The sequence below is a fragment of the Thermobia domestica genome, chromosome 9, assembly GCF_964235325.1.
Source record: "Thermobia domestica chromosome 9, izTheDome1.hap1.1, whole genome shotgun sequence".
NCBI lineage: Eukaryota > Metazoa > Arthropoda > Insecta > Zygentoma > Lepismatidae > Thermobia > Thermobia domestica.
Genome location: NC_137462.1, coordinates 56723321 through 56736323, shown reverse-complemented (window position 1 = coordinate 56736323; position 13003 = coordinate 56723321). Strand labels below are relative to the sequence as shown.

Here is a 13003-nt window from a genome sequence, read left to right as displayed (position 1 = left end):
CTACTATAGACTATTTACAGCGAGACATTCATCTTCCAGAACATCGACATCAGTTCCAGGCATCATCACTCGAAGGTACGTGTATCTCAGCTATGTTCGAGTTATTCGTGGTTAACTTCTTAGATGCTTAAAGATATGTGATCTGGCGTTTATACACAGTCTACGATCAGTTACAGTAATACACGATATTTATGGAAATACAAAGATTTCATTCAAAGTTAATTTAATGTGGTTTACTTCTGTCATCCTTAACCTACTCATTCTAGATGGTGAGTAGCAGCGATCTTCGACCGTCAATTATCATTTCATCCCCATGCAATCTAGGCACGACGGTGGAAGGTTGTTAATATATATATATATTGCTTTATTTTGACTTGTAGAATAATACTATGTGGTCTGTGTGCGTCATTTTTAGAACACTCAATATATATATATATATATATATATATATATATATATATATATTGATATTATTAAACATATAGTTGAAACTGAAAGGTGTTAATAGGAGTAATCTACATGGCTGTCAGCATGATCAAATCCTTCATATATATATATATATATATATATACTCCTATTAACATCTTTCAGTTTCAACTATATGTTTAACAATATCAATTCAGTCTATATCTCCATTTTGTTTTTGTTTAGTTTGATTAATCGCACACAAACAAAAATGATTTATACAGTTTGAACTTATTTGCATCTTCATTAAACACCTGTATAATTTCGTGACACGCCGGTGTGTCGGGATTCCATTTTTGTTTCAAAGCTCTATTGAGGTTTCTCACTAAGTGGGGAAGGATTTCATACACAGGGCGAATGTTCTGTTTCCAGAAAAGTCTACTGCAAGTAGTGCATGGAGTTCTGGTTGCGTTCGGTTTCACTTATTTGGATCCAATCTTTGTTTGGGAGTTACCAAGTTCCTAACAGCATTTTTAGGTCTTAGTTCAGTTATCTTCAATACTTATATTGTCGAGGGCTAAAGTTTGTGATACGTGCACATTTTAAATTCAGAGTTTAAGTTCCATCTTGGGCGTAAAATCCATTGGTAAACCATATTCATCCATTTGTTTCATATTCAACCATTTGCCAAACATTTTTCATTAAGTTCAATGTGTTACCAACTTTCTACCATACAGGACAAATTTGCTGACCTAACTTCGTTGATTCGAACTACTGAATTCACAAGGGGACACGCTATTATCACTGATAGGTTGCCTTCCTTACATATTCAGTGACTTTGTTCGTGGGTTTGATAATTGATTTATATTTGTTGGATAGTATATATGAATGCTAGTTGGTATATATGAATGTTGGATAGCGTGTGAAAAAGGGCTTTATTGGCTACTACATACTAACTATCCAAATAAAGGGAAGACTGTCTTCTGCTGTTACAAATAATTTTGTCTGCAGCCCTTACTGTTGTCTCATAAAGCGTGATACTTCATATGAACCATGGATTCCTAATATACAAGGATGTCATAGAAAGCGAGATAGGAAATTCCGAATAATCGAATTGAGAGTTTCGCTTGCCAGATAGCGATCATAGGTTCTGGAGATCACTCAAAAATTTAAAAGGGTAAAATACATCATCTGATACATCATTGGAATGGTCATTGGAAAGACAAACTATTTTTGTTGGAAAAAGTTGTTCGTGTGAAGCACCGTTCACTAAAATAGGGTAAATGTGGAGTGTTAGTTTCTTCTAATTACATCTCTAATAATATTACTTTGCGTTGGGTCTAATTACAAAGTAGTTTCGAATAACTCAAATTTTCATTTCGTGGATGAGGTGACTTATATAATAATACTACATACAATCTCTCTGTTACAACTAGATAATAGTAGCACGAATATTTTGTTCATTTACACAATATCAAACATTTCCTTTCTATATTGTAGCTAATTTTGTCCTTTTTTTTTATCTGTTTTCTTAGTAAGGTCTACATCCTCGTCAAGAAAGTTACTTCGACTTTACTCAGCCATTACTTTACGATAAAATACACGATGTAAATATAACGTTTTGATATAAAATAAAACTAAATGTTGATGTAATTCCCAGAGTAATATAAAAGCCTTACTTCCAACTCGTATTAATATTACTTTTCTTATTTACTTTGCAGGAATCCGACTTCTAACAGAAAAGAGCGAGAAATGAAAATGAACTTTTTTCTACTCACGTTCATTACAGTTCTTGGCTCTTTGGAAGCAAATGCTAAACTCACATATTTAACTTCAAATACGGATTTTGCACATGTTATGAGGTGTATATACAAAATTATGCACAATCAGTTCAGCTCAATAAAAAGTTTAATATTATATGAAGATGTATCCATAGAGCTTGTAGATCAGACAATCAAAAGTTTTGAAATTCCATTTATTACAATACGCAATAGCTCCATCCAAACTTCTAAAGCATCAACACAATTAATTTCTCACTACGAATGGACGGAAGATAATGTTGGATATGTAATATATTTGCAAGATCCTACCAATTTCCGAGTAGCACTCACTGAGTTAAAATTCTTGAATTTTCGTCCTCGCAGCAAGATCATCGTTTTTATCAGCAGTGGAAATAGTGACAGGCAAATCATTAGAGAAATATTCCATTTATCTCTGGAAGAAAGCATCTTAAATGTTGTTATAGCTATTCAAGAAACTGAAGAAACATTACTAAAAGATCCTACTGTTCTAATCTTCACATACTTTCCTTTCGCTCCAACTCACTGCAGGTCAGCAAAGAGTGAAGTTGTAGTAGATCGTTGTGCAAAGAAAAACTTTTTAGTTGGAGCCAATTTATTTCCCAACAAAGTGAGCAATTTAAATGGATGTCCTTTTGCTTACTCTATATACGCATTGCCTCCTTCAGTGATTATTGAAAATAAAGATAATACTAAAGTTAATATTGTAGGCATCACAGGAAATGTATTAAATACGTTTGCCATAAACATCAACGCTACTTTAAAAGGAAAGGTTAGAACTGACTGGTTCGCATATGGTTTCAGGCAACCGAATGGAACATACATTGGCGACATGAAACTTGTCAAATATGGAACATTAGAAGGTGGCTTTTTAGATGTATCTGCACTGCTTTATTACTACAAAGACTTTGATCCGATACTATCAGGACTTCAGCGTACTTTAAAATGGATAGTACCACAACCTAGTTTATACCCTCACTGGATGAATGTGTATTTCCCATTTCAACCATATTGCTGGATTTGCATATTTTTAGTGTACTTATTCGTTGTTATATATTTAACAGTAATGAAATACGTCATTCCGAGCATAAAGAGCAATATTTTTCAACAATTATTTTTATATAATTTCTCTGTTCTGTTAGGTGTAGCAGTATCTGAGCCTCCACGCAAGTTTCGTGTTAGATTAATATTTTCAATCTGGCTTCTGGGGTCTTTTGTACTAAGTAACAGTTATAAAGGATCTCTGTTTAGTTTTCTGACTAACCCACCTAGAGAACCTTATATCAACACAATGGAAGATCTTGTGAAGTCAGACTTAAACTACGGAGGCTACGTATATCATCGACAATATTTTGCATCATCTTCAGATCCTATAATAAGAAGAATTTATGAGAATTACCAAGAACAAAAGATGTCAGATATCTTGTTGAAAATTGGTTCAGGAGAGCGTTATGCTCATCTTTGGACGGCTGAGACCGGTGAATATGAGCTTTACAGAAAAAAACTTATTGACTCTCATGGAAAGCCTTTATTACATTTTGTTCCACAAACTGTTGTGTCTTCTCCTACAGTATACCTGTTAAGATGTAATTCACCATACATCAAAACCTTCAACAGCATAATAAAAGCTTGTGTTACTTCTGGTCTCCTTTACAAATGGAAAAATGATGCACTTTTTGCAGTTCTTACAGAGAAAAGACAAGCTGACGTGCCCAATGATGATAAATTGTTGTAATTAATGTGAAGGATTTGCTGGGATCTTTTGTGTTACTGACACTTGGTTTAGTAGTGAGCAGCATAATATTTCTATTAGAAATTATAGTTTTACGTACTAAACGGAAGAGAAATTAAATCATTACATAATTTTATTATCTTTCATAATTGACCTATACAGAAGCTATATAAACAACTAGGCATGATAAGCTCTTAAAATATAAACATTTTCTGAAATATTTTTTCAGCACAAAGTTAAAAATATACTGTATATTTGTTGTTGTATTTCTCACCTTTGATAAACATTTAAGAACATGTGATCAATCTTAAAATTATCAAGTTTCCAGAGAGCTTGTACAAAAGACTAAGCTCTCATTTCATGAACTAAATCCAAATGTAGAGTATTAACAACTACGAGGGACTACTACAAATATTAAAATACATAATTAATTCTTAGAAAGATGTTTTATTGTTCAATGAAAACATACTTTTGCTTCAATGAAACTGTTTCGTTGTCCAAGGAACACACCAAACTTTTTGATATTCTTTAATACGCTCTCCACGGATCATTTTTCATTGCTATAACTAAAAGAATTTTTGTGTGCATAGGTGTCATAAAACTACATAACTAAGTGTTTATTATTGTGCTGATCTTGGAATATACTTAAGAAGCACAAAATTCGAAAGGAAAATCTTGTTTTATATACGTTATTTCTTACAGAATATGAACTGTAGTGAATTGTATTCGTTGCTTTCAGTGTATGAAATACATGAGCAAATTGTACCTTATTATATAAGGTGTTAGAAACCAACACCAACAACATTTGGGAGGTGATTCCTGACATCAAGATAAGACAAAAAGTATAGACCAACATGAGTGCACAAATGCTTCTTTTCGGAGTTATAGGCTGCCGAAAACATAAAAAAAAATAAACTTTAAAGGTCCATAGCTCCAATACTACGGGACCTAACGTAGTCGGGTCAAGACTTCACTAAAGAACTAGTATGTACCCTATCCAAATATCAAAGTTTCAGAATCCTGCGGTACTTCTGCAACAATTTTTATAGAGGTAGTTTGTGAATACTTCAAATTATATGCCTGTAGCCAAACTCTCTCTATAAAAATTGTTGCGTAGGTACCTTAGGATTCTGAAACATGTATTTTTGGATAGGACACCTATTAGTTCCTAAGTGAAGTCTTGATCAGACTACGGTAGGTCCCATATGGACCTTTATAGTTCATTTTTTCATGTTTTCGACAGCCTATAACTCCGAAAGTAAGCATTTGTGCACCTAGGTTAGTCTACACTTTTTTTCTTATCTTGGTATCAGGAATCACCTCCCAAACGTTGTCGGTGTTGTTTTGAAACACCTTATATATAGATTATGCCAAAAGTCACTAACCTGTGTACATTATGTTTACAGATAGTTAATTGATTACAATATATAAACGCGCTATTGCATGACTAATATTAAAACAAGTAGCAAGACTATCCATGGCTTTGTTAAAACAAGTAATAAAACTAAAATAGCTGCCTTAAAATTTATTGTTTGTGTTCTTCATTAGGAAACTCACAGAAAGAATAAAATACGCCATTTATTAGAAGTTTTCTTACTGTAATACTAAACTAGCTTCAATTAGTTTAATTGAAATAATTTCGTAATGTGAAACAATAAATAATCGTTTAAATGACGATGCACATCATTTGAGACATTATGGAATATAAGTTTCATGAGAATGGGTGTTACTAAGAAAATTTAAAAGAGAATCAAAGACATATGTCGCATTCTATGCCATCTATTTTCAACGAATTTAAAAAGTTCGTTACTGAATTTTCTATGTCTGTGTATGTGTGTGTCTGTCTGTTATTTGCGAAGTTTTCAATTTTGAGCCCTCCATTCGATGTAGCATCAACAACTATCTGAGGAGGTGAAGGAATTTTTTGCGTCACTCTTACCGTTCTCGAGATATTGGCCAAAAAGGTTCCGATTTTGAGAGATTTAAGGAGCCATATCTCGGGAATCGTAAGTCATAAAGAGATTATATTGGTGTTGATCAATACCTAAAAGGATGGTGAATATTTTGATACCAAATAGTAACCAGTAGCCACTAGCCAACTGGCCATTGGCCAGACCAGTGGCCACCGATTACTATTTGGTATCAAAATGTTTACCAGCCTCTTAGGATTGATTAACACCAATATCGTTTCTCTATGACTTAACATTCCTGAGATATTGGCCAAAGAAGTTTCGATTTCGGGAGATTTAAGGAGTTGTATCTCGGGAACCGCAAGTCATACAGAAATGATATTTTGCGAGAAACAGAAGACGGTGCGGATAAAAATATTTACTTTTATGTGTAGGAACAATCACATTTATAATTCACTCTCCACCTCTCCATTATTTTTAAGGTCGTTTTGGCAATGCTCTTGGAGCATACTCAACTGGTTTCCTTTATATTGCTACGCATAATTGATAAATTTAATTTCTGTTTGATAATTCAGTTGTTAATCAGAGTGATTCTGAAATGTATATATGAAAGTGAACATGTCATATGATGTAATTATTCTTTGAATAAATGTTCATACTTGACATTTTCCTCTTGAATTATTAGAAACTTCCTTTGCAAATCACAATAATGATAATGAAGTTGAATATGTTTTTATGGCTGGTGGCCATAAATGTATCAAAGGAATACAAAAATTATAACAAGCTTTTTACAATAGCAAAGGTCATATAAATCAAATAATACAAATAGTACGACCAATATAGTAAACAAAAAAGACATGAACTTACAATGCCTGGTCTCTATGGAAATCACATCCGAGTGACTACACATATAAAAACTTTGCTAGAATTAGAAGTCTTGCCAAGAAGGTACAGCGACGTAAATATTTTGAATACATGGACTCAATTGGTGATTTTACTGTTAGTAACCCTAAAGTCTTTTGGTCTGTAATTAAATCTAGAACAAAATCTCCGGGCATACCGGCAACAATTCAAGATGAAAATACTGAAGCGAGTGATGATCAAAGACCAGACCTCTTCAATAACTACTTCTGCAAAACATTTACTTCCCTTTCCTCTACAACCCATCTCCCCCCTCTCCATCCCATCTGTTCGGACACCTTATCCATTCTCTCTACCACCCCGGGCGAAGTTCTGGCTCTCTTGCTATCGTTATCTCCACATAGATCACTTGGACCTGATAAAATTAGTCCTCTTTTTCTCAACAAAACTGCTTCAGTTATTGCGGTTCCTCTATCTATCTTATTCAATAGATGCTTCAAGGAAGGGTATTATCCCACCAGTTGGAAACTGGCTCACGTGACCCCAATATATAAATCAGGACTTAAAGATCATGTATCCTCCTATAGGCCAATATCTCTTCTTTCTGTAATATCAATTATCTGCGAAAAAATAATTAAAGACAGGCTACTTAAATTCACCTCACCTTACATCCATAGTTCTCAGCACGGCTTTCTACCGAAAAGCTCAAGTCTCTCAAACTTAAGTACTCTTCTTTCCTGTGCAGTCAAATGTATGAATAGCAATACTCAATTAGATGTTATCTACTTTGATCTCTCGAAGGCCTTTGATTCTGTCAGTCACATTCATCTTCTTCATAAACTCTCCAATAGATTTAATGTACATGGCAAATTTCTCTCTCTAATCACAAGCTACTTGAAGGACCGTAAACAGAGAGTTGTTCTTTCAGGGGCGACTTCTAACCCCCAACCCGTGATCTCAGGGGTGCCTCAGGGGAGTGTACTTGGGCCTCTACTGTTTGTCCTGTATATGGATGATCTCTACACGCACTTATCAGCTCAACCTAGTGGCCTTCTGCTTTTTGCTGACGATTGTAAGTTATACAGAGAAATATCGTGTCTCCATGACACAATTGCTCTACAGGAAGACATAAATTACCTTACAGGCTGGTGTGAAATGTGGCACTTGAAACTCAACAGTAAGAAATGTGACAGTATTACTATTACTTTGAAAAAGTCTCCTGTTCCCTCCACATACCATATCAACGATTCCCCTATCACACATTCTGCTAGTCATAACGATCTTGGTGTCATCTTTGATTCAAAACTCACCTTCTCTGACCACATCTCCTCAATACTAAAGAATTCAATGCGCATGTTGGGACTTCTTTATCGATTCACCGAACTACGCACTGTTTCTTCATTAGCAACTTTTTATAAGACTTTAATAGCGCCCAAGATCGAATACTGCTCTCCCATATGGGCCATGGCAGCACCTACACATCTCTCCAGACTTGATTCTGTTCTCAATTTCTTCATTGCTATAGTCCGATTTCGTGTTCCTGCACTTCGAATATTATCTAAGAAGGAGCTCTTGCGACATCTTAATATTCAGACTCCCGAAGTACGCAGAATTATCTCTGATCTGAAATATCTACATAAAATAGTTAATGGAACCTTAAGATCGGAAATATTACTTCAGGAACTATCCTTACGTGTCCCTTCCCGCATCACTCGGAATACCCACCTTTTCCATCTTGCCCGTCCTAGGTTGGCTGTTATACAGAGGTCTCTTTTTTATAGAATACCAAACAGTTATAATCAAGTAACAACTGATGTGGACATTTTTTCGAGCTACCCAGTGTTTGAAAGAGCAATTAAACGAGCTTTGACGGAATAGTTTTACTTTTACACTCTTTTTTTTTCTATGTTGTTGTTATTGTTGTCTTGTTTTTTTTTCTTTCTTTTGTTAGCATGTCCCTGTGTAATATGGCAAAGTTATGCTGTATCTGGGAAATTGTTCAATAAATAAATAAATAAAAATAATTACTAATAATAATAATGAATAATGAAAATATATAAGAAAGAGAAGAAAATAGAATAAAGAAAAAGCATGAAAATAAAACATGCTGTTAATACAGAACATAGTTTAAAGTAATACAGAAAAAGATTGCAAATATCCCGTCAATAAAAAAAGAATTTAGGAAAACGTAAATTACAAAAATTGTTAATGCATCAAATAATATGTAAATTATGGTAAATAATATACTGCGAAAACAAAAGCACAAATAATTCAGGGATAAACGAAAAACAAGTAACCAAACAAGCTAAAAAAAAGTATCTGATAAGAAATTGAAAAGTTTTCCAGTAAAATGTTACACCAATTAATTTGAAGTAGCTGAGAATATAGTGAATAATAATCCCTTGTAGCAAATGTAAACACTCAGGACCTGCGTGCAATTTATAACCCTCACAAAGAAGAAGCTGGATTTTAATAGAATGATGAGATATAACAATAGATACTATGTATTCACAATTTGTGTTAGAAAGAATATTAGTATTAAATAATACCAAGTCCAAATTAGAAACTGATGAATCCACATTTAAATTTGTATTATCAGGAAGGGTAAGAGAAATTGAAATTTAATTTTGGAATTGTAAATGTTTTCCAGGAAGTGGATCATTCTTCAGTCAATCAATTCTAGAGATATTAAAATCTCCAATTATCAATATATCATCTTCTTGTTTACCGCAACCATAGGTTGGTGGGCAACATGGACATTTTAAAACATTTTTCTCCCTCGGAAGAGCTGTTTTATACTTTGATAAGGTCTCTTCTTCGTAAGTGCATCTAGATATTCTGTCCTTGGTCTTCCTCTTCCTGGTTCTTCTTCTGCCTTTCCCTCTTATCAGCACGGTGATCCAATAGGGGTGCCGAATAAGATGGCCAACCATGTTGTTTCTTCTTTTTCCTATTATCTTCATGATCTGTCGTCCTTCATTAGCTTCCTTTAGTACGTCTTTATTCCTTTTCCTTTCGGTACATGATATGGGCAGCATTCTGTGCCATTCTGCGACCACATTTAAAATGCTTCCAGCTTGGATATTTGAGATTTTCTCAATGTCCACATCTCTGATGCATAACGCGCCACGCTCCATATCAGGATCTTAATAAATCGTCCGACGACACATTTCCACACGACACATATTAGGAATGTCCAACGACATATTTCTTGATGTTAGTAGTCCTCTTTTCCTATTGAATCAATATATCATAATTCGCAAATTCAACTTACAAGCAATGCACCATAATTAATACCATGTGTCCACAAAAACACTCCGTGATTTGAACTGATTGCACAATGAAAACTTTTTGCAATATGTTTGTAAGTAAGGTGTCAGAAGGTGTAGTACCTCAAAATATTTTTACATGTAGTAACATTTGCCAATTTTTCCGCTAGAGGGCAGCAAATTCAAGATGGCGTTCTAACGCAGCTGGTGTGTGTTAGAATTCCACAAAATGAAGAGTGTTGTGTCTGTTCAACGTCCGTGCGGGAGTATAACAAAGATACAGTGTACGTGCCTCCCCCTACCTGCATCCATGGAAATTCTGCACGACAGAATCACAGAAGCCGTAAACACACATACGCCGGATATGCTTCCCAGAGTATGGAATGAGCTCGATTATTACCTAGATGTTTGCCGTGTGACGTAAGGCACACATTGAGTGCGTGTAATGAACATTTATCACATGAAATTTTATGAGTTGTTACACGTCTACCCAGAAAATGAACACAATATTACTCAAGGTTTTCATTTTATAACTAAATAAAATCGAGGAGTGTTTTTGTGGACACACTGTATAGTTCTTAAAATCTTGAGGAAAGAAACCTGAGTAGAGATGAACACATTATATCAACAAATTCTTAGTTGAGTTACACTTTATTTCAACCTAAATACATTCATTTATATTTTCTAAATAGTATCTTTGATAAACAAGAAGATGATTTTTAACGGCCAGCAGAGAGCCATTGCCCTGATATACGTTTCGTCACAATATTGTCTATCTGCCCTAAAGAATACGTAAGTTTAGGAAAGTAACTATAATCGTTGTATCTGTCAACCAGGTTTTAGTAACTGCTATTACATCAGTAACAGTAACATAAGAAGAACTCAGAGTACGGAGAGCCAGTATTATTTCTCTAAGTCCCTCATCATTGCGTAGTTTATAAACATAAAAGGTCTTATAAGAATACAACTAGACAACTCTCAATCAGTTTCGTTTATCTTAAAATGAAGTGATGAGTAAGCAGTTATATTCGGTGTTCAGTTTAGTACACACCACACTCACATTGACAATGCTTACAATTAGATCAGTCGTAAGCGACGGGCTAAATCTAGCTAGAAACAAAGTTTTCTTCCTCGATTTTGATACTAACGTAGAATTACTAACATCACACACAATTGCAAGTTTATTTTTTTTTATTTATTTACTTTATTTTTTATTTTCTTAGCTTGAACTTCGTGATCTGTGAACTACACGCTTAGAAATTAGTTTTATATACAGTAAAAGCTCCTTCTTCGCACTTCCTTCATTCGCGTTTTCACAATTAGCGGATTAAAAAAATGCGACCCAATTCCTATATTCGCGGCTAAAGATTTCTTTATTCGCGGATCTAATCAGTACGTACATACATAATAATAAAAAGGATTCCAATAGGTATCCAACCCAATATCCTTTGTAAACGCCGTCAAATGGACTAATAAAATGTAAAATAGACCTTATTACAACTTTGTCTAAAGTATGTTGTTAAATGATATCGCCGCTGTATTGGTTCGGACTTTGACATAAGCCGCCTTCGCCGCGATCGGCGTTTTTGAGAATGTAAACAAACAGAATGAAAGCAACCTTATTACTCAATGAATAAAGTATATTTTTAAATGCCGCCACATTATTAGACGTTCCGTCCATTCGTAAGAGCCGCTTTGCGTGTTTTATTGTTTCGTCTTTCCATTCGATACAAAAATTGTGATCGAGTAACACGTCTCTACCGCTGTCTTCCTAATTTATACAGTAATGTCAACTAAAAAAAAAGAAAATGAGAAACGAGTTTCGACACGAAAAAAATATGTGTTACCGCTTAAAGTGAAAATAGAAATGCTTGATCGTTTACGCCTTGGAGAGTCGTTTGCATCCATATCACGCTCATTCAATGTCAACGAATCAACTGTACGATCGATAAAAAAAATCCGAAGATAAAATAAGGTCGTCTGTAGCTTCAACTTCACTGCCAGCGAAAATTGTTCGTGATCCAGCAATAGAAAAAATGGAAGTGGCGTTGTCATTATGGATCGAAGACCGCAACCAAAAAAGGGTGCCCCTGAGTGGTCCAATGGTCCGGGAGAAGGCAAAGTGTCTTTACTCTCATTTTAAAGAACCTGATGGTAGTTGTAGTGGTGAATGTACAGATGGAGGATTTCAAGCATTGGAAGGTTGGTTCAATAAATTTAAGATGAGACAATCATTGCATAACATTAAAATCATTGGAGAAGCTATATCTGCAGACACTGCTGCAGCAGAACGATATCCAGAAGAATTTGCAAACTTAGTAGCTGATGGAGGATACAAACCTGAGCAAGTATTTAATGCAGACGAAACTGCACTGTTTTGGAAGAGAATACCAAACAAAACATTCATTTCTAAAAGCGAAAAGTTTGCTCCTGGATTTAAGGCAGCAAAGGATAGAGTTACACTCCTGCTATGTTTTAATGCATCTGGAGATTGTGCCATTAAACCACTGATGCTTTACAGATCGTTAAATCCTCGGGCTTTAAAAGATCAAAATAAGAACGACCTCTGGCAGCTCCTAAAGATTGAAAGTTAGTAATATTTGACTTATTTACACAAATATTACATTTATATGTAGTCACTAATTCGAGAATCATTAACAGCTTTACTTAATTGTTCCTAGACATGTGAAGTGGCTTTTATTTAAACAAATACAATGCATTTTATAGTTTTTGTCTCGCATAAACTGGCTGTTCACATTATCTGATGCAGGACTGCAGAATCCAGAATAAACGAAAAGGCAATATACTTGTACTGGCCAATAGAGTGAAGTCACGCAAATAATTGCAAAAAATGAGTTAAATTTGTTTCTCGACCTGCCAGAGGATATAAAACAAGAAAGACCTCACAACCTTTTCTAAGAAAAAAGCCATTGTGAATACTTTTAGAAGTTAATGACAATAATATTAATAATAGCTGCCCACAGAAATAGAGGCATTGGTATCGTAGATATACCAAAACTTCACCAA

General features: G+C 34.6%; 1 protein-coding gene across 1 annotated transcript; it reads left to right on the top strand.

The window, feature by feature from the left end:
- The first annotated feature begins 2283 nt into the window (after positions 1–2283).
- On the top strand, positions 2284–3939 carry LOC145660814 (uncharacterized). The gene has a single exon (XM_081726232.1). The coding sequence runs from the start codon at positions 2284–2286 to the stop codon at positions 3937–3939; it is 1656 nt and encodes a 551-aa protein (XP_081582358.1).
- Positions 3940–13003: the final 9064 nt, after the last annotated feature.